At 49.1% G+C, this 22,126-nt stretch overlaps 1 protein-coding gene across 1 annotated transcript; it reads left to right on the forward strand.

Moving 5' to 3' along the window:
* Nucleotides 1-685: 685 nt before the first annotated feature.
* On the forward strand, nt 686-11,109 carry C20H13orf46 (chromosome 20 C13orf46 homolog). Its single transcript, XM_057753139.1, has 8 exons — nt 686-875; nt 2,919-2,970; nt 3,851-4,010; nt 4,100-4,147; nt 5,086-5,136; nt 6,320-6,387; nt 8,211-8,289; nt 11,044-11,109. The coding sequence occupies exons 1-8, from the start codon at nt 686-688 to the stop codon at nt 11,107-11,109; spliced, it is 714 nt and encodes a 237-aa protein (XP_057609122.1).
* The last annotated feature ends 11,017 nt before the right edge of the window (nt 11,110-22,126 follow it).

The following is a 22,126-nucleotide window of genomic DNA, read 5'->3' on the forward strand; positions in this document are numbered from 1 at the left end:
GTTGACACTAGGGGGAGCCGCAATCCAAAGAAGAGATGAAGACAGGGATTCAAGGGACAGCACCTTAAAGATAACATCTGTGACCCTAAGAGAGGCTGCAGGGAAGCCAGCCCTGCCCTTCCTTGATCTTACCCTCCAGCCTTCGATTGGGAGACATTTTTCCAGTTGAAGTCATCCAGGCTGTGGTCCTGTATGGGCAGATGTTTATGTCAGTGTAATTTAAATCATCAAATTATCTTCCACCAAGTCCTCCTCTCGGTGGCGAGTCTGACCCATTGGCCTGGATGTAGATCCAATCACGCTGCCCCAGAACCCTTTATTCATTTTCCGGACTTTTCACCCTGCCATCCTCATCTCTGAAGGAAAAGGAAGATGTCCAAAGGGGAGACCGCACGGGCGTCAGGAGCACACGTGTGAGGCATGAAGCACAGGAAAGTGGCCAACACAAAATCACTCAAAAAAACCAAAACAACAACAACAAACCAAAAAAACCTGGAGCCTGCAGAGACCTCTGGGGTGGCCCTCAGCATTCAGCTCTGACTTGTGATGTCACAGCAGCGCCATAGCAACGGGGACTGAGCATGCTCTGGGCCACTTTGCTGGAGGAGAGACAGGGAGAGAGGCTGGCAGAGATGCCTTCGGTCTGAGGCTGCCCTGGAGGCTTCCTCCTCCCCTCTGGGTCAGGATGGAAAAGGATCCTGCCACTCACAGGAGGCACAGGCCTGGCCCTGGGGCCCTGCCCTCAGGAATAGCCCCTGGATACCTCAAAGTGGCCAGCGAGGGGGCTGAACTCCAGAGGAGCAGGAGTGTGGGTGGCTTGCACCAGAAGGGGGATCCACCAGTCTGCATCAGGAAGCTGCTACGCAAGGAGCTAGGTAGGGGTGGCTCTCTCCTGGTGGGCTGGGAGGGCAGGCCGGACCTGGCCCAACTTCAAGAAAGCAGTCTGTGTACAGATGAACACGGACAGTTTGCAAGGCATATTCCTGTAAGAAGTCACTGGCTTCTAACCGCACAACTGCACCAAGCGATGGAAATCCTACCTTTCTCTTGACTGCTCTTTGCTAAGTCCACTTCACAGGACTAGAAGGTTCTCCTTATAGTTAGCATCTTCTAAATCATAGGCGCATGTATCCCCGTGTGCTCAGGTGGGGCTGACATGTATCCCCGTGTGCTCAGGTGGGGCTGACATGTTATCCCCGTGCGCTCAGGTGGGGCTGACATGTATCCCCGTGTGCTCAGGTGGGGCTGACATGTATCCCCATGTGCTCAGGTGGGGCTGACATGTATCCATGTGTGTGCAGGTGGGGCTGACATGTATCCCCATGTGCTCAGGTGGGGCTGACATGTATCCCCGTGTGCTCAGGTGGGGCTGGCATGTATCCCCATGTGCTCAGGTGGGGCTGACATGTATCCACGTGTGCTCAGGTGGGGCTGACAGAGATCTTTGTATGTGTGGGTACTTTGCCAGCATGTATGCCTGTGCGCTGTGTACATGCAGTGCTGTGGAGAACAGAAGAGAGCTTTGGGTCCCCTAGGATTGGAATTAGAGTTATGAGCCCCACGTGAGCGCTGGGAACCAAACCCTGGGCCTCTAGAAGAGCAGCCAGTGCCTTTAACAGCATTTCTCCAGCCCTTCCAGTCCATTTTTAAATCCTTCTGGAAGTGTTTAAGTCACCAGGAACCCTTCTAGTGAGCTCTCCTCCTCTCATCATTCTGACCCGTTGGTTTGAGCTATCGTGCAAAGCTGTGTGACACACACACACACACAAAGCAAAAAGGCCTCAGTCTCTTGTTTCTCTCTGTTGGGCAGGCAGCTTCTAACCACAGATACCCACAAGTCTGAGTCCCCCACTGCAGACAACAGAGGGACAGGCATGAGATCTCCTGAGAGAGGGGTCACGTGGCACAGGCCAAGGCCAGTTGTGCTGAGCACAGGAGGGGACAGGCTCCCTGATAGGAAGGGGGCAGCTTAGACGCACCTAGCATCTCTATGAAGGGCAGCGCTGGGATGGAGGACTGGAGTGGATGGAAAGGGAAGAGGACCGGCTGGTGAGGAAGTGTCTCCTGCACTGGCATCAACTAGCCTGGATGCTAAACCCAAAGAAAGGGGTTGCCAGTTCTGTTAGGGCACCATCCAGAACAAGGCAGCCCCCAGCCCAGTTTCTGGGCTTGGTTTTTTACCGAACTCTTTAACATTTTGGGGTTTCTGTCTGAATCCCAAAGCCACTGTGGGGATCAGATAGTACCAGTCATCCATGCTGAGGTCTGGCCCTGGCAGCAACACTGGGGGAATTGGACAGAATGGGGCCTCAATGGAGTCATCTGTTCATGGCTCCTCCTGTTAGATGAGCTGCCAGATCCCTGGAAGCTGAGGGGAGGAAGTTACATGCGGAAGAAGTATGCCGTGGGGGGCGGGTGAAGCTCACAGACCAAGTAGTGCTCCCAGTGGCCAGGATGTTCCCGGACAAGCCATCTCGTCTAGAGCAAGTCGCCATCTTGTGAGGGTCCCTTTTCCTTGACTCCTGTTCTGCCACTCCCGTAATCAGTGTTGGGATGAGGAAGATTTGGGGACCCGTGAGTGTATTCCAGGAGGCCATGGATGCCAAGCCTGGGTCACGGAAGAAGATAGAGTAAGGGTTGGGCTTTCACAACTACGCATGAAGCAGGCTCAAAGCTCCAGCCCAGGCATGGAAGGTGCTGGACTAGGGGGGAAAATGCAAGTGCACTGTGAGGATGGCCAAAGAAGCAGATGTGGAAAGAATTCTCTTAGCCATGGCTGTTCACGCTCAGCTGGCCTGGAGCCTGCCCTGATGAGTCCTTGGCAGGACAGTGAACCAGTGGGTTGGTGAACTGTGGGAAGGCCTGGGTGCGGGAGCCATCATACCGTGGGATGCTAACCAACTTCCCTTGCTCCTCAGACTCTGAGGACCAAGATAAAGATCCGAGAAGTGACACGGATGATACCTCCTGGTAAGTGGAAGGCACTCTCTTCTGAAATGAGAGGGTTGGGACAGAGGGGAGCGGGATGGAGCCCTCCCTCTGGGTCGGGACTTGGGAAGACTCCTTTTAGGGCGCATTGGTTGGGATGGTTGGGGACCTTCTTTATCTAAAGGACCCGTAAAACCAGAACCCACCATCATGTGTCTCAGAAGTGCGGGCGGCCCTGCTCACTTCCTAGGCAGCCCCTCTGCCTGGTCCTTGTCTGGCATCCAGCCAACTTGGGGGAAGTATCTCAACAAGTATCTCCATGTGCCTCTTCCAGAAAGGAAACGCCACCCTGTCTCATGTCAGTTGGGTCCATTAAGGTGTCCTTGCTGACAGGGAGGCTGTATAACCAGACTCCCAATGGTCAGATAGAACAGGCTGTCTGATCAGCTAACACGGAGCCATCCCTCTGCATTGCCTACCATCCTGCCTTCCATGGGGCTTCAAAGTCATTGAACACAAGGGCTTTTCTCAGATCCCAAAGTCTGTTTGCCGTGCACTAGGCACAGGTCAGGCTGCCTGTTTACAGAGGGCTTCCCATGAGCCAGCACCGGTGGAAGGTGCTAGACCAAAAAACAGTGAGGGGGGGGAGGGATGTTGGCGACTAAAGTCGCTGGAGGCACCATTGGTTGGTAGAACTAGGTACCATCATGCCCCATAAGCCTGTAGGGAGTGGAGCTGGTGTCTCCAGACAAGATGAGTTGTTAGGGGACATAGGAGAGCTTTTCTTTTTGTCTCCAAAAGGGCACACAGGCTTACCTCACTCCAAGCATTAGGGGAGCAGCCAGAGACAGCAACTGATTCCTGTCATAACACTTAATCCAAACTGCTTTTTTTGATGCCTAACCTACCGACTGATCTTCAGTCAGGTGAGCCTAGAGGAAGACAGGAAGAAGAGGAACCAGGATGAGCCCAGAACACTGGACCAAAAGTGTGGGAAGTCAGAACCAGAGAAGAGCGACTCGGAGGCCAGCACCTCAGAAAAGGATGGTGCCCGCAAAGGAAGACGCACCTCAGTGGCCGAGGTCAAGCTGGCCTCGGGAGGCTCTGTGCACTCTGGCCTCCTGCACGGCCTCCCCTGTACTCACCTATTGGTGTCTTCTTTGACTTGTAGGAGCAGGAGCCAGAGTCCATGAAACTGAATAACCTTCTAGAAAAACAGGCAAGCACTTTTTACCTGAGCCACAGGCGTTAAGATGAGCAAATCTGTTCGTATGCAACTCCTGGTGGACTCTGCGCACACCATAGACTTGGAATCCTTAAAACCATCTGAGCAGTGCTCTTCTATCTGACTGGGCTAGAAATTGGTTCAGGGAGCAAGCTCTGGGCCTCTTTGCCTGAACCTGCAGCATCCTGCCCTAGCTTGCCAAACAATGAAATCACTAAAGGTGTGGATCTTGAGATTTCCCCTTCCAATTGAACTTCACCCACAATAATACCCCAACCAGAGCATCTCAATCAGGGATGCTGACCAAAGGCACCCCGATCTTGATCTCTGAGATACATCTTCTGTGCAAGCACCATACTGAATTAGGAATTTCACGGTGACCTTCATGAAGGAAGAAGGTAGCTTTATCCTCCTTCCCAGACCATGTTATGGGGAACGGGGACAGTGGGGCACCTCTTTCACCAAGATTTCACAGCAGATAGTCCTTGACAAGTTTCTGGGCCAGTCAAAGTATCAAACAGAGGCTGAGTTGGCATATTGTGAGCTAGCCCACCTTAGAGAATAGATCTTGTCTCGGTGAAGCATAGCTCTAGGTAAGTGTATGGAGGTGAGCCATGTGCTCCTGTAGATCAGGGCTGGGGAGGGATCCCCAGAACTCCACAGTGGCCTTGTCACTTGAAGGATGGAGAAACTCTCAGAATCTCAAGAACTAGTTTCCACTGAGTAGAAACAGGTGAGAAGGTCACGCTGCTCCTCATCTGCCCAGAGCTTGCCTTCTGGCCCCTGCTCTCTGTGCTGCCGTGGTCCGCCAAGCTTCACAGGGGCTCTCTGTCATCACCAGCATCTGGTAGGGCCATCCAGACCACAGGTCTAAAAGGCAGAACCTTGCAGCTCCTTCCAAGCTCTCTCCTAAATTATTGTTTCCTCCGTAGAAACCATCTGTGTTTGTGGAGATCGACCTTGGAGACCATACTGAGGAGGAGGTACAGTAAAACCCTCCAGACCAGAAACCCAAATTACCCACTAGGAAAGCACCCATACTCTGTGTGTGTGAAGGGGGGAGCATCACAGACACATGAAGGGTGAGGCAGAGACCCAAGACCAGAAGTTCCAGGGAACATCCATGGTGCTAGTGATAAGGACTGACTGGGAGTAGAAGAAAAACACCTGTGTCCTCTCTCTCGCTCGCTCGCTCGCTCTTGCTCTCACTCTCCCTCCTTTAGCACCAACGTGGGTCCTTGGGTACCCAGAGCTTCTAAGGGAATCTCAGAAAGAGGCAGAGAGAACAAGAGATACATGGCTTTATCAGCAACTGCTCAAAATGCTCATGAACCTCTTGTGCTTGCGTTGTTCCAGCATGGACTGGAAAGCGTAATTCCCACATCTCCAGGCTGTGGCCTTGGTATGAGGTATTGCCAATATCACCACCATTATCACCACACTGTTATCATCACCATTGCCAACAGTACCACCACCATCGTCACCACGGGTATCACTGCCATCATGACCATCAACATTATCACCATCATATTTTCACCCTTGACATCCTGTCACCATCACCACCGCTGTTGACCGCACTGTCATGATCATCATCACCATCACCACCATCAGCAGCGCTAGTATCACAGCCATCATTATCAATAGCCCTATCACATAATCACCGTCATGGTCATGATCAACATCATCGTTACATCACCATCATCATTATCCATAAAATGAGATTTTCTCAGTGGCTCATCAACATAGTTATTTGGAGTCTCCTTCCAGTTCCCTGCTGTAATGAGCAGATGGCTTTTGGGGTGACTTCTGAAGTTCTGTTGACAAATTTAAGGAGTACCTGAAGGTTGGCTACTTTCCAGATTACACCTGTCTATACCTTTAGCTTCTGAATCACACTGTGTCCTTGTGAAGCCACTCATGGGGCCCTGAGTTCTAAGGACTCCAGAAAGGTCATCCAGTAGCAGAAGTAGACCAAGGGGCCAGTTCTCTCCACCTGTAGCCCAGGAGTCAGGGAGGCTCACAAGGAGCCGGAGTCCTCTGTTGGGCATCCCCACTCAACAGAGAACTGTCTGGAAGGAGGACATTCGGAACCATAGTGGACTGGCTTTCTCTGTCCCTATCTGTTCCTTGGGAGGGCCCCATAGGTTGTTCTGCCTCCTCCCATAGATAATCACCCGTGCCTTGAGGGAAGAGAAGAGGCCCCCGATGGACACAGGGTATTTGTCAGAGGATGAGTGAGTATTGCTTCAGGGATAACTTAGATGGGGCTGCTTATCAGGGTGACATTCCTACCACAGACTCCGATGGTGACAGCTCTGTGCCTTCTGCCTTCCCTCCATCCCCTAAGCCATGCATAAGTCAATTGATTATGGGGACCAGAGGAGCTAAGGAACAAGTGACAATATGGTAAACTTTCTCAGAGCTTGGGAACAAATTTACCAGGAGCCATATATCACTCCACCACCAAACCACGTGTTCTCATCCTATCAGCCAGCAAAATGACCAAAGCAGAAGGTAAAGGTGTGGCATTTAACTGTAGAGAGTGTGTTAGGAAAGCCCTGCACACTTGGATGCCATCAGGGAGAGATAGTCTCTCATAGCTGGGTTTAGGCCTACAAGGTTTTGCACACTGGTCCTGAGACTTATGCCCCTGGATAGACCGGCAAAGCCTCACAGCTTCCTGAGGTCCAGAGGCATCAGCCACAAAGAAGGGCATTGGGATCCAGGCAAGCACTTGCCTCTAGCCCATGGATCTAATTTTACTTCATTTCTGACAATACAGAGAAATGGAGAGAACACAATAGTTACTCAAATTCCCACCCCCTCGGAATTAATGTCTTTGTTAGGATCTTGGCTTGTTTCTCTATTAGATTTGTTAAACTGGCATGTTGTCATAAAGGAACTCACATCATGTGGAACAGAATAACATAGAAAAAGGGAGTTTTAGAATCACCCCTAATCCTACTGGGCTGCATAGTCCTTGATGTCACACTCGGGCAGAAGCTGGGTTTATGTGGGGTAATGGTTGCCCTCTGGGCCATAAGTCACCCATAGACTCTGCTCCTTGATCACATTCCACTTAGCCCTCTATCTGGTGGGCAGTTGGGGAAATATGGTCACGGTGATTGCCACCTTTGCTTCAAGCTTCGGTCCTGGGAAAAGAATTCAGTGACGTCTGGTCATCCTCACTGGGAAGTCTCCCTGACTGACCTCCACATGACCAGGCCATGACAGGTGATCATATCAAGTGTTACCAAGATATCAGGATGCCCATGTCATACTCCCTGTGTATAGTCCGTGTATGTCACACTTCCCAGCCCAGACTTGACAGAGGCAAGTCTTCTCCAAGGGATTTTCCCCTCACTTTTTCTTGGATGGATTTAACCACAGACAAAGGGTTGACTTTACTCTTTAGCTTGAGAGACAGTTAAGTCCATTGTCTGGGTCTGGTTTCCAATCTCTAATGCTCACTACCCTAGGTAGGGTAGGTGTCAGAGTAATCCTGAGTGCTGGCAGTCACTTGGTAGGGACGAGGGTTCTGTACATAACCTGGTCAGGACAGGAGCCGTGACACCCATCTGCACCTCTCACCTCTTTAATTTCCAATTTTATGCCCAGGATCCCTCAGTAAGATGGGCCAACTATGCACCAACAACCTTTGCTGCCCAATTGGGCAGCTTTGATTATGAGCTGGGTGATTACCTTCACCATAATAGTGGGAACTGCTGCCACCTATGAAATACATAGTGGGAACCACTGCCTCCTATGGCAGGAACATACATGGAGGTTACCTCTCTCCACCTCCACCTTGCTACCTGGAGGAAGTCTTTTAAGAGTCCCTCTAGACAGAGAATAAGAGACCTGGGTACCTGAAGGACAGAAATAAGTGGCGAGCTTTGGAATTGAGATGTAGCTTGCTGGGGGAGTGCCCTGCTGCCCTGGGCTTTGCAGAGTGGGAGCTGCAGGGTTTGAGAGTGTGGGGTGGGGCTGCCGTCCAGGAGGTTGGGTGTGACAGGCAGAGAGGGCCTTCTTACTCCCTCATGTTCTTGGCATCCAGGACAAGGACCAGCTGGGTGTGCTGCATCCCATATTCCACAAAGAAGAAGGCGAGGGACACTATCAACACTTTGGAAAAGGTAGTCAAGACCTGGAGGGCAGGTAAGGGTGGGACTCTGAGCAGCTAGGAGCCCAGGGGTGGTGTGCTTACTCCAGGGCCCCTCTGACCAGTTCCCTGGGGTTCCATTTCCATCTTGCAAGGTTAGCCACAGCTGAGAGAAAGAGCAGTGGTGCAGAGACTCCCTAGTCCGCTTAAGACCCCCCCAGTCCACTTAAACCTGAGAATGCTCTGGGAGGGGCATGCACACCACCGGGGTGTGCACCCTGGCCACCAGAGACAAGGGGATGTTTGTGGACCATGTTCTTCTTCCATGGGATGTGGACAGAGGCAGGAAAGTGGCTATGTCTTCCATAGGCACCTGCCAGTAATGGCAAACGATGCTGGCATGCCCTAGTCCTAGGGTCGTCCTCCACCCTGCAGGTCCTGGAAACATCTAGAAGCATCTGTGGGCCCAAACTCATGATGGAACATGGTGCTCAGGGGAAGGCACGGTGGGTGCCAAGGTCCCTGAAGGGTAAGGTCAGGGATGCCCAGGAGCCTGAGTTTCCTCTGTGCTTGTTGCTGGGCACAGGCCCTGGTAAACTGGAGAAACAAGAACCCCAGTTTTACCATGTGATCCACACAGAGAACTCCTATCTTTAGGTCTGACCGTGGCCGTGTGCTTCCAGACCAGGAGGGAGATGGTCCTTCACCAGGTGTAGGAACTCAATATTCTCACCTATCCAGTATCCGAGCTTTGTTTTCACCAGAGATACACGTTAAATGTGCAAGGATAGCAGAGAAGCTGTCTAATGCTCGAGGAACAAACCCCCAGCCCAGGCAAGTTGAGTCGGGGCTGTCACAGCCCGGTCAGGCCAGCTGCTGTCCCAGCCGGACACTAGAACCAGCTTCTTTCTCAGCGGCCACCACAGTCATAGTCCCAAGGGAGACGCCAGGATGCCAAGGCCTCTGGACCATCTAGACATTTTGACCTGAAGACAAGGAGTCTGAACTCCTTGGAGAGAATGCTCAGAGCAGATACCCAGGTTCCAGACGGGAACCCAGGACAGCCATGTGAGAACGGAAGGAAGATAATACACCGACACTTTCCACCTTGCTCAACCGGTTGAAGGAGAGCAAACTGGCGTGTACAACAGCTGCCACTCATGGGCCTCTTCCTCATCCCAAGACGGGGCCCAGCTCCCCTCTCACCAGACGTGTGCCACCAGAGTCCCCCACAGAGCACTCTCACATGCTCGACATTCACACAGGTATGCTTATATGTACATGGGACACTCATGGACACACTCATTCATGAGTGTGCAGGGCCATGCTTCTCAGCTCCTCATACACATACCACACATGTCCACACTCGGACAGTCACACGTATACTGCACAGTGCACACATATTCACATTTGCATTTACACACCTCATACACACGCTCCCTTCCACAGTACAAATGTACAAGGTCACATGTAGGCATGCTCCATGACCATGCTTCTATACACATAGGCATGATGTGACATATGTGATGAGACACCTGGAAGTCAAAGGTCAGAGGCCACAAGCCACAGATATGTAATATGTCTGTGTCCCCACTGTTTCCTTTTGGGGACACATGGAGTACAGATAAGAATTGGGGTCCTTTAGCTGTAGAAGGTTAGTGCAACCTCTCAGAGCAAGGCTTGAGGAATTGACTTTCCAGGGAGGCCATTGTCGTGTAGAGAGGGGAGGAAGGCCCACCCATCAATTTCCACCTAGGCCCCTAGCTGGAAGGGCAAGCCTTTCCGGTATCATTACTCATTGGGAACTCATGGCCTGATAGTCCTCTGAATGGGTCTATATGGTAAAGCAAGGCAACCTTTGCGCCCGCCGTGTGATTTTGAGCCAGTCCCGTTCTCCAGCTGCCACCGGAAGGTACTCAGAGACGGATGAGGGCAAACAGCTGGCTGGAACCTTGCTAGGGTGGAATAGGAGTCCTCAGCCATAACTCCTGGACTCTTGCCGTAGAGCAGGCATCAGCATGGGTCTGTCTACCTGTTCATCCTCTGTTGCTGTGTCCGGACAGCAGTTTGGTGTTGGCCAAGGCCAGGCCTCTGGGTAGGAGAACCTTTGCTTAAGTCTCAGTGATGTTCTTCCCTCTGTGTGTCTTTGTTGAGGGTCACAGCAGCTGCTAGGTCCAGAGATGGATGAAATCCTGTTTTGAAAGGCTCAAGAAATACTTTGAGCCTTGGTTCTGAGCGTTCTTACATGCTTGCAACCCGAGTCTCCCTTCCCTGCCTGTGCCAGTCTGTCTTTGGACTCTGAACCGTATGGCTTCTTAGCATCACTTGTCCCTTCAGAGAAGAGGTCCTGGCAGGACGAGAAGGGGGTGGTCACTTGTGTGCTGAGGGCTCAGTGTTGGGGCAGGAGGTCAGTTCTGCTTGGGCAGCAGCCGGCAGCAGCCAGTTTTACTGGGAAGATGAAACAGGCCTGGCGCTTGAGGACTAAGAGGAGCCTGCATTCTGTCCCTGTGTCCGTGGTTGGCAAAGACGACAGGGTCTTTCTTGTTGCTGCTTCAGGTGGCTAGAGGTGGTTGAAGGACACCTACCGTTACGGCCCAGCACAGCCACTGGCTCCTCAGATCCAAGTGATGCTGGAATTCAGGGACGGCAGCCTAGCTTCTAGGGTTCCACCTCCCACAGCCTGGAAGTTACCAGGACCCGCCCCCCAGTGACTCAGACCCCCAAGGATCTCATCCTCTTTGGGCCTCATCTTCCCAGCCAGGCACTGACACCGCCTTGGCTTTATTAGAACCACCAGTCGCCTAAGGACAGAACCCCTCTGACTCAGCCACTAGTAGAGCTCTCTGGGGACTAAGGGAAGACAGCCCAGGCCTGGAACAGCTTCATGATCCTCCCTCCATGGGCAGGGCCAGAGTGACAGCAGCCAACGGAGACCCAAAGCAGGGACCCTCCTTCAATCCAACACCAATCACAGGTAAGGTGGAAAGTGAGTGAACCTCTACCTTCTGGTAGATGGTCCCCGCAGAGAGAGGGCACGTGAGCCTTACTCAGGTCAGGGGCAGACTGTGTTGCACGTTGGGGTCACGCTGCACCTGAGGTTTCCTCTCTACAGTATATAACAGGCATGTCACTGGTGACCGTTTTCAGGTGCTACTCAGTACTGAGACAGGGCATCACGTGGACCAAGTCCATGCCTCCATGGGTCCTTCCTGTAGCTGGGCAGACAGTATCTCTTGATACTTCTAATTTTAGCCACAAAAGGGTCTTTTGGTAAATATTAGTCTAGTTATTAAAGCCATGAGGGCAGGAGACACATGGAGTCGGGGGGCAGGTAGAGCACCAGTGTTGGGGGCCCTGTCAGCTGTGTGGACTTGTGATTGCGGCTGCTCTGCGCAGGGCGTGTTGCTGCGGCAACCAACCAACCTCCCCTCAGTTCCCCCTCTGTCCTCCACCCACAGCGCTGGGGCCTCTCTAGGCTTATTTGTGCCAACACCAGGACCAGGGCTTTAGCCTGTCTGATGGCGCCCCCTGGTGACTCAAGTTTTCCACCCGTCTTCGCTTGCAGTCCTAGGAACCAACTACTCAGCGGGCTGGCCGCCTCATCGCTCTCCCAGAACTTAAGTTCCAGCTAATTGCTCACTAAAGGAAACATCACGATGTGAAGGCTTCGCTGGAGTTACAATGGCGTACACAGGCTGCAGCTGGAGAGGAGAGGGGCCTCCCTGCACCCATATCCTTGCATCCCCAGGCCCTGGGCCACAGCCTTCCTTAGTCCCTTTACCTGGGAGCCTGGTTCTCTAAGGTGCTTGGGGATGTGGACTCCCCAATCACCTTCTCATGTGTCTCCCCCTCCCCCACACAAAACAAAGCAGAAACAATTCCTCAAACTTGTGCATCTGAGGCCCTGAGTACCTGGACTCAGCAAGGATATGGTAATCATTGAAGACGGCGTGTGTGTGTGTGTGTGTGTGTGTGTGTGGCAGAGGCTTGATCCCATAGTGTGCTTCTGGAGTTGTCATGGTCACTAGGAAGCATGCAGACAGTGTAGGGCATCTTCAGCCTCCTTCCCAGAGCAGGATCCTATTGGAGTCACAATTGGGAGCAGCCCAGTATATGTGTAGAACGTAGAGCCCAAGCTGGGATGGGAGGACTGAAGGAAGTAGTGATTCAGGGATGTCTGTGGGGTCCGAAGGGAATCCAGGCTCATATCTGAAAGAGTCCTTGGGATGCTAAGGAACATTGTCCTTTGCGGTAAGAAGTTGGTGCGTGTGCAGACAGGGACCACAGCACAGCCCTGAAAGGAGCTCGGACCCAAATGTCACACTTAGTCAGGTAGGCATGCTAGAATCGCTAATAGGCAACCAAACCGTGACACAGAGTTGGGGTGCGTCCCCTCTTACAGGTACCAGTGGCATAGGGAGACTCTGTGTAGTCAGGCTGCCTCTTATTCCCCACTGAGAGACTGGGGTAGTGGAGGTGGGCCTTGCATTGCTGGGGGAGAGCAGAAGTTCATGGATGAGAGGGGATGTGATGATTATAGTCTGTTTGATGTCCTGGAGTACAGCGACCTGTGAGCTTCCTTGGCACCTGCCATTCTCCTGGGGTCAGGACACCTGGAGAGTTTGTCAGGGAGTTAGAGATTAACTGACAGCTTCTGAGTGGGGAGTGTGAGCCCCAGTGTGGTCTGAATTCTGACAATATTCTTGGTGTCTTTCCCACATAAGCTTAGCTTTGGGGCACATCTTCAGAGCTCTCCCGCACTGTGAACACAGCTGGCAAAAGTGACCTGTAGCTTAGGACCCTCCCCAGGGGTGAGCAAACATTCTGGAAGGGTGAGGGAGGCTGGAGTTTGTCTCGGTGAAGGAGCCATCTTGTTTGGTTCTGACACACCTTAAGGCATCTCAAAGGATGACCCTTGCTGTACAGATGGGGAAACTGAGGTCCAGGGAGCAGCCAGGAAGCTGAGGCAGAGTCCAGAGACTGAGCAGCACTGGGGTGGAGCACACATCCCCATGGGCTACCCACAGGCTTGCTCCATCCCTTCCCCCAAGCTGCTGACCTCTCATCCGCTCTGGTCCTGCTCATCACCCATCCAGCCCTGTGGAAGGACCTACCCACCCCTACTTTCAGTGCCCATGATGGGAAAGACTTCATTCTCCAAGGGCATCTATCCCATGGCCAAAGAGCCCACCCAAGTAGCACCCCTTCTGATCCAAGAGCTCTGTTCTCCAAGGACTTCCCATCTCCTCCTCCATTCATTTTCTAGGAGTGACGTCAGGGCCATCAGATTCTTATCTGTGCTCTCACCTAAACTGAGAACAAAGAGCTCAGGCTCAGCATAGCCCAAGGGCTGGATAGTGTGAATAAGAAGCCTTGCTGGGAGAGCACCCAGTGCTCAAGGCTGAAATCAACTCCCCTATCACAAGACGGTTCCGTGTCCTTGGTCAGTCCTACTCCCTCAGTGAACTAAGCTTTCCACCTTCCAGTTTCCGACCCCACCTCTGGCATCTAGGCCGTTTAGGAGCGAAGTCCCTGCAATCCCACATAAGTCACTGGGGAAGGGAGAGCAGCCTCAGGAACTGGAACCACAGGGAAAGTCCCCAGTCAGCAGCTCTGCAGAACCAGGTTGTGGGGCAGGCCCAGGCATGCTGAGACTTGCCTGCAGCCTTCCCTGAGCGTCCCTATCTATGAGCCTGTCTAAGCCACCTCCCACTCAGGTCCTCTGAGGACTGGCTGGCAAGGAACCCAGTGACATCCTCCTGAGTTTGCTGCCAAGTTTGCTGCCTGAGGTGGGAACAGTCGCAGATTCCAGGAACCAGCAGGGGATCTGGCATGCTGGATAGACCTGGAAAGGACAGGAGTTGGAGGAAGCCAGAGCCCCAGAATTCAGCACTCGCTTGGCAGTGTCCCTGCCAGGCCGGAGGGGCACGACCTTGGGGGCTCTCCCGTTAGCCTGACTCAGCATCAGCTTGGCATGGCTCGTGGTTTCCCAAGTAATTGGGAGAAAGTAATTTCCATTCCAGATTTGGAGGGGTGTCTCTCACAGCTGAGCCTGAAAAATGCAGCCCCCTACCACCGACCTGCAGCTCTGATATCCCTGACGTCAGGGCCTCTCGCGCCTCTGACTAGGAAGCACCTTGGTGAAGTGTCCTGCAGTCCAGGATGTAATTAGTGTCATAGGCCCAGCATCCATTGGCATGATGGACACAATGAACAAGGTGATTACGCAGGGGTATCACTTGGAGGTCAAGAGGTACCAGGTCGTTCCCTAGTCCACGGTCTCCTGCTGGCTGAAGAGCATGCATTAAGTATGCACGGAGCAGGCATGGGACCCAGCAGCTGAGACTCTAGGTGGCACTGTTCTCCAGGGAGGAAAGAGGTTCCCCTGGACTCAAGTTTGTCATGAGCCTGCTACATCAGGTACACAAGGAAAGGTCTCGGGTTGGGGACTCGAGGGAGGACACTGACAGAATGTTCTTTTGGGCAAGAAGTTTATTAGAATTAGCTCCATGGACATATAGACTAAGGAACTCTCAGGAACATCCAGTCCCCAATTACCACAGGCAGATAACATGGTAGGGACTCCGAGCAGAGTCACTGTGGCCAAGGTCCCTTCTTACAGGTATCATAGGAAAGGGGGGAAGTTTTCTGGTACAAACCTTAAACTAGGTTGTCCCTGACTCTTGAGTGGCGGGGGCGGGGGAGGATAGATGTAGGGTGTGTGGGCACAGGGAACTTTCTGGTGTACCGTGAAGTCTGAAAACCTGTAAACTTCCTTGGAAAGAACGGTGCTTGCCATCTCTGGAGACTGGACAGGAGACGTGTGTTTACAAACCACGGACAGACCCTTGGGTGTCTGTCTCTCCCTGCAGCAGTGGGGATCCCAGGGTCAGCTATGAGGATGGAGAGAGGGCCACAGGCGGGCATAACTTGGGCAGCATCTGGTCTGGGATTCTAACACGCTGACAGATGTGTTTGTGTCCACGCTGTCAGATTTTACTAACAATTCACAAACGATTTGTTTTGAATCAGTTTTCCTTTAATAACTAACCCATGGCAAAACAAGTTATTTTATTCCAACTTATTTTTATTTATAAGTTATGTGTCTGTGTAAGGGTTTGCGCGTGTGAATGCCGAGGCCCCCAAGGTCGTATCAGGTTCCCCAGGGGAGTTACTAGCTCTTGAGAGCCATCTGACACAGTCACTGGCAACGTAACTCAGCTCCTCTGCAAAGATCCTGTGTTTCTAACGGGTGAACCATCTTTTCAGCCCTTATTCCAATCTTAACTACAAATATTCTCAATCTACAGATTATGCCCCACACAGTAAATGTGGTTTAGGTATCAGTAAATGTAACCTTGTACAAAGAGTTCAGCAATGTTCCTTCTGTTTCTATTGTGTGGAACAATTTAAGGAGTATTGGTATTAGTTCTTCTTTGAAAATCTTGTAGAATTCTGTGTTGAATCCACCTGGTCCTGTTTGTTTGTTTGTTTGTTTGGTTGGTTGGTTGGTTGGTTGGTTGGTTTTTGGTTCGTTTGTTTTGGAGACTTTTGATGACTGTTTCTATATGTCTTGTTTAATTTGCTTATCTGGTCTTGATTTAATTTTGGTAAGTGATATTCATCCAGAAAATTGTCCATTTCCTTTAAGTTTTCCAATTTTGTGGAGTACAGGTTTTCAAAATATGACCTGATGATCCTCTGTATTTCCTTCATGTCTGTTGTTCTGTCCCCCTTTTCATTTCTGATTTTGTTAATTTGGATATTCTCTCTCTGTCTTTTGGTTTGTTTGGATAAAGGTTTGTCAATTTTGTTGTTTCTCGAAGAACCAACTCTTTGTCTCATTGATTTTTTTGTATTGTTTGTTTCTATTTTGTTGATTTCAGATCTCAATTTATTTCCTGCTGTCTAGTCCTCCTGAGTGAGTTTGCTTCTTTTTATTCTAGAGTTTTCAGGTGTTCTGTTAATTCACTGGTGTGGGATTTTTTTTTCAGCTTCTTTATGTAGGCATTTAGTGCTACAAACTTTTCTCTTAACACTGCTTTCATTGTGTCCCATAAATTTGAGTATATTGTGTGGCCATTTTTGTGGAATTTTAGGAAGTCTTTAATTTTTCCCTTTATTTCTTCTTTGACCCATTGATTCAGGTGAGCACTGTTTAATTTCCATGTTTGTGGGCTTTCTGAAGTTATTGTTGCTGTTGAATTCTAATTTTAAGCCATGGTGATCTGATAAGATACATGGGGTTTTTCCAATTGTTTTGTATCTGTTGAGGTTTGATTTGTTACCTAGTGTGTGGTCAGTTTTTGAGAAGGTTCCATGAGGTGCTGAGAAGAAGGTATATTCTTTTATATTTGGATGGAATGTTCTGTAGATGTCTGTTAAGTCCATTTGAGTCATGACATCTGTTAGTTCCCTTATTTCTCTGTTAAGTTTCTGACTGGCAGGCCTGCCCAGTGGTGAGAGTGGGGTGTTGAAGTCTCGCACTATTAGTGTGTGGGGTTTACTGTATGATTTAAGCTTTATAAGTGTTTCTTTTACATATGAGGGCGCCCTTGTATTCGGGGCATAGATGTTCAGTATTGAGATTTCCTCTTGATGATTTTTTTCCTGTGACTAAGATGAAATATCCTTCTTTGTCACTTTTGATTAATTTTAGTTCAAAGTCTATTTTGTTAAATATTATGATAATATTACAATAAGCTACACTGGCTTATTTCTTAGGTCCATTTGATTGGAAAAAATTTTTCCCAACCCTTTACTCTGAGGTGATGTCTGTCTTTGAGGTTGAGGTGTGTTTCTTTTATGCAGCAGAAGGATGGATTCTGTTTTCATATCCAATCTGTTAGCCTGTGGTCTTTCTATAGGTGAGTTGAGTTCATTTATATTAAGGGATATTAATGACCAGTGACTACTAGCTCCTGTTATTTTAGTTTTCATTGTTGGTGATGCTATTGTGTGTGTGTGTTTCCCTTCTTTAGGGTTTGCTGCTGTGAGAGCATCTCTTGTCTGTGTTTTTGTGGATGTAGCTAACTTCCTTGGGCTGAAGTATTCCTTCTGGTACTTTTTGTAGGGCTGGGTTTGTGGCTAGGTATTGTACTTTGTGCTGGCAACCAAACTTGGTAGTGTTAGAGTCACCCAGGTGATGCTGGTTTTGAAGTAATGAAGGGGTCGTGGAAAGTCTGCTGAGGCGTGGCTCTGTGAGAGGTCAGAATATGTCACTGGAGAATGTGCTGCCTCCAGAGCAGTCGGAAGCACAGGACTGAAGGGTTATGGAGAGAAGTTGAGACTTGGTGTCATGAGCCCAGGAGAGTTGGTGAAAGTGCAGTCAGGTGCAGAAGACACTAGCATTTTGGAGACCACCAAGGACAACATCGGTAGAGTGGAGCCAGCTGGAGCCTAGAAGGCAGCTGTGTGCTGCAGAGGGCGGAGCTGGAGAAGTGACCCCAGCCCCTTGGAGGAGCCCAGAAGATTGTGAGTAAATCCAAGATTTTTGGACATTGACTTATTTACGCTGTTGGGGTTTGGTTTTTGTTTGTGTCTGTGCCCTGGTTCTTCCCTCTGGGTCTTTTGGATGAACTTGCCACTGCCTTTATTGTGTTCCGTAAGTTTGGGTATGCTTAATTTTTTTATTTGTCTTGACACATTTTTTTCATTAAGTAGAGAGTTGTTCATTTTCCACGAGTTTGCAATCTTTCTATTGTTTCTGTTGTTGCTATCCAGCTTTAATCCATGGTGGTCTCATAGAATACAGAGTGTTCTTTCAATTATCTTTTGTCTATTGAGACTTGCTTTGTGTCAGAGTATGTGACTGGTTTTGGAGAAAGTTCCTTGAGGTGCTGAGAAGAGGGTATATATATTCTTTTGTGTTTGAGTGAAGTCTGTGTAGATAATTTTTAGGTCCATTTGGTTTATAATGTCTTTTAGGTTCAGTATTTCTGTCTAGTTTTTGTCTGAATGACCTGTATATTGGTGAGAGTGGGTGCTGAGGTTTCCCACTCTCGGTGAATGAGGACCAATATGGAATTTAAGCGGCAGTAATGCTTCCTGGGCATAGATGTTAAGAATTGAAATGTCTCGGTGGATATTTTTTATTTGAGTGTACAGTGTCCTTCTGTTTCTCTTCTAATTAGATATTAAAATGGCTATACCAGCTTGTTTCTTAGGTTCATTTGCCCAGAATATCTTTTTCTATCCCCTTTTGTTGAGGTGATGTTTTTTTTTTTTACTTGATATTGAGGTATGATTCTTGGATGCAGGAGAAGGATCCTGTTTTCTCATCCATTCTGTTAATCTGTGTCTTTTTATTGGGGAATTGAGACCATTGCTCTTAAGAGATATTAATGACCAAATGATTGTTGCTTCCTAGTATTTTGTTGGTGGTGGTGGTGATGGTGGTGGTGGTGGTGGTGTGTGTGTGTGTTTCATTTCTTTTGATTTTGCTGGTCTGGAATTATTCCTTATGGGTTTTTTGGGGGGTTTGAATAACCTCTTTATATTGAATTTTTCCTTTTAGCACCTTCTGTAGAGTTGGATTTGTGGATAGATATCGTTCGAATTTGACTTTATCATGGAATATCTTGTTTTTCTCCATCTATGGTGATTAACAGTTTTGTTGGGTACAGTAGTCTGGGCCTGCATCTGTGGTCGCTTAGAGTTTGAGCACATCTGTCCAGGCCCTTCTGGCTTTTAGAGTTTCCATTGAGAAGTCAGGTGTAATTCTAATAGGTCTGCCTTTGTATGGTACTGGATCATTTTTTCCTGGAAGCCTTTAATATTCTTTCTTCCTTTGGTATGTTTAATGTTTTGATTTACTGGTCCAGTCTATCTGGTGTTCTGTATGCCTTTGTACCTGAACAGGCATCTCCTTCTTTAGGTTAGTGAATTTTTCTTCTATGATTTTTTGAAAATATTTTCTGTGACTTTGACTTGGGTTTCTTCCTCTTCCCTCTATTCCTACTATTTTTAGGTTTGGTCTTTCATAGTGTGCCAGATTTTCCGGATGTTTCCCCCGACCTAGGTTTCTATTTCTTCTCTCTGCCTTCCGTGCCTGGGATTCTCTTCCATCTCTTGATGACCATCACCTCTCTAGTTCCTGTCTGAATTCCTGAATTATTCATTTTCAGACTTCCCTCAGCTTGAGTTTTCTTTATTGATTCTGTTTCCATTTTCAGGTCTTGAACAGCTTTATTCATTTCCTTCCACTGTTTGTGCTGTCCTGGATTTAAGGAATGTATTCATTTCCTCTTTCAGGACCTCTATCATATTTATAATGGCTGTTTTAAGGTCTTTTTTTCATGCTTCATCTCTGGGGGAATACTGAGAGCCTGCTGTGGTCGAGTTGCTCGTCTCTGGTGGAGACATACTGTCCTGGCTGTTATTGGTTGTGTATTTTTATTTATTTATTTTTGCTGGTGTCTAGGCACCTGGGCCTGGGAGGATTATACTTCAGGGTGCTGATACCTAGTTTTGTCTTCGTTAGGTGGGCACTTGTTCCTTGTTTTGTTTTGTTTTGTTTTTTCTGTTTCCTTCCTGGTTCTTAGGAGAGTGTGGTAGCTGTATATTGCCTGGTAGAAATTTTCTGTGGCCCTGATAGGTGTGGCTACTGGGGTTCCAGTTTCTGGGTATTCTGAGCTCCTCTTAGGGATAGTTTGGAGTTTTGAGGGGGCTCACAGGAGGGAGGAAAACAAATTCACCAAAGTTCCACCAGGATCTTTGGAATGGAGGCAGAGGGTAAAGTGAGGCTCCGTCAGGTCTGCTATGGAGCTGAGGATGAGACTGGGGGTTGGATTTGGAGAAGCGGAAGGGGACAGAAGATCTGCAGTCAGTCCACCTGCTTCAAGGGCAGGAGTGGCCTGTGGGTCCCAGGTACTGCCTGCTGGAGTTGGGGAGAGACTGAGTTTTTAAGTGTTTGCATTTTTAAAGACCGTGAGACTTGTAAAATTTGGCATGTGTTATATTGTGATATTCACATTAGTGTGAGATCTTGGGGGTGGATGAATGGGAAAGGAGGCTCGTGGCTTAATAGTGATATGTTTGTGTGTCGCACTGACAGGGAGTCCGTTGTGCTGGCTGATTTTATGTCAGCTTGACACGAGTTAGCGTCCTTGGAAAGGAGAGAAGCTCAATTGAGAAAATGCCTCTATAAGATCTGGCATTAAATAGTAATTAATGGGGAGGGCCCAGGCCTTTGTGGGTGGTACCACCCATGGGCTGGTAAGAAAACAAACTGAGAAGGCTATGGGGAGCAAGCCAGGAAGCAGCTCCCCTCCATGGCCTCTGCATCAGCTCCTGCCTCCGGGTTCCTGCCCTGTTTGAATTCCTGCTCTGACTTCTTTCGATGATGGACCATGTTGTGGAAGTGTAAGCCAAATAAACCCTTTTCTCCCCAACTTGTTTTTGGTCATGGTGTTTCATCATAGCAATAATAACCCTAACTAAGATACAGACAAGGCGCAGCCTGGAAAGAAAAAAAAAAAAAACAACAACCATTCTATATGATATGGATTAACTTGGGGCAGAGCCCAGCCTGATCTCAACGCCATTCCTTCCTTCTTTTGGTGAAGGGTTGGGTCCTGCAGGCCCCCAGACAGTGGACACAGGATTCTTCTTGTCGTTACCCTGCCCTGTCCTCAGGCTTTTTAACCTCAGTTCCGTGGAACTTGCCAGCTATAGGGATCATTCCCTTCCCTCGCAAGTTTGTAAGGGGACCAAAGGTCAGATCAAGGGGAGAAAAACTATTGGCTTGTGTATGCCAGACATGGAGATAGGAAGCAGTGAGGAACTATGGTAGCTTGCCATCCCCAGCAGAGATGTGGCTTCCAGAGACAGATGAATGTTCTATGTGAGAAATAAAGGGATACATGTGTGTGTTTCCATAATGCCATATTTTAATGGATGAAAATAAGTCCACAAGCTTGGGGGTGCAATTTCCTAGTGTCGTAGTTCTTTGCTTTTTGCTATCACAGGATAATCTGGAAAAAGTGTGGAGGGAGAGGTTTTTTTTCTGGCTTACATTTCAAGCGCGAACTCCATTATAGTAGGATGTCAACGCAGTCAGGGCTTGAAGCAGTCAGAAGCATCACACAAAACTGAGTAGCAAACAAGGGTATGTGAACACACGCAACCACTTAACTCTTTCTCCATTTAAACTGTCCATGATCCCAGCCAGGGAATGGTGTCACCACCTCAGTTACTTAAGGTCTGCTTAGAGGCTCGTCTCCCAGGTAATGCTAGATCTCAAACTGACAGTTGAGTTTAACCATCATACCAAGCAATGCCGATTGCCCTTTGTACCGTGGTCATCAAAGGACCTTTTATTCCAGGCTTAGTTGGTAATATTAACTCTCACAAATGCATCACATGGTAAGACATATATGTAGGTTACAGAGTATATTAAAAGGCTTAAATAGGACACAGTTTAAAGAGGCTTACTGAAGGCAGACACAGGGAATAGATACATTCAAGGGCAGATGTTGCAAGTCTTTAGATAAGGTGTTAGGGAACCCAACTGGAGACCAGCTGGAGGGTACAGAGACCCAAGACTGATCCAGACAGACAGACAGACAGACAGACAGACAGACAGACATGATGGAGCCTTGGCAAGTGGGGAAACTGTACTGAGCTAAAGCCCAGGAAACAACCAGTCTCTTTTCCATTGGTCCCTTGATGTATATACCATACTGAAGCAGGGCAGAAAGAGAAACTTTGGGGAATATGGGAAGAATAGATGCCCCCTGCCCCAGAGTCTCAGCCTCTCACGAGCTTAGAGTCAGGAACCCAGCACAATTAATATTTGCTGTGAAGATTGCTGATGAAGAAGATTTTTCTTAATGGAGCTATTTCAAATAATGTTAAAATACTATTGAACC

This window comes from Chionomys nivalis, chromosome 20 (assembly GCF_950005125.1).
Source record: "Chionomys nivalis chromosome 20, mChiNiv1.1, whole genome shotgun sequence".
Classification (NCBI taxonomy): Eukaryota; Metazoa; Chordata; class Mammalia; order Rodentia; family Cricetidae; genus Chionomys; species Chionomys nivalis.

Excerpts from the sequence above, each read along its gene's own strand:
- C20H13orf46 (XM_057753139.1), top strand. The coding sequence starts at position 686 with ATGGAAAAGGATCCTGCCACTCACAGGAGGCACAGGCCTGGCCCTGGG. Across the intron at positions 2,971-3,850 it reads GACACGGATGATACCTCCTG|TCAGGTGAGCCTAGAGGAAG; the intron begins GTAAGTGGAAGG and ends ACTGATCTTCAG. Across the intron at positions 8,290-11,043 it reads CTATCAACACTTTGGAAAAG|AACCACCAGTCGCCTAAGGA; the intron begins GTAGTCAAGACC and ends TGGCTTTATTAG.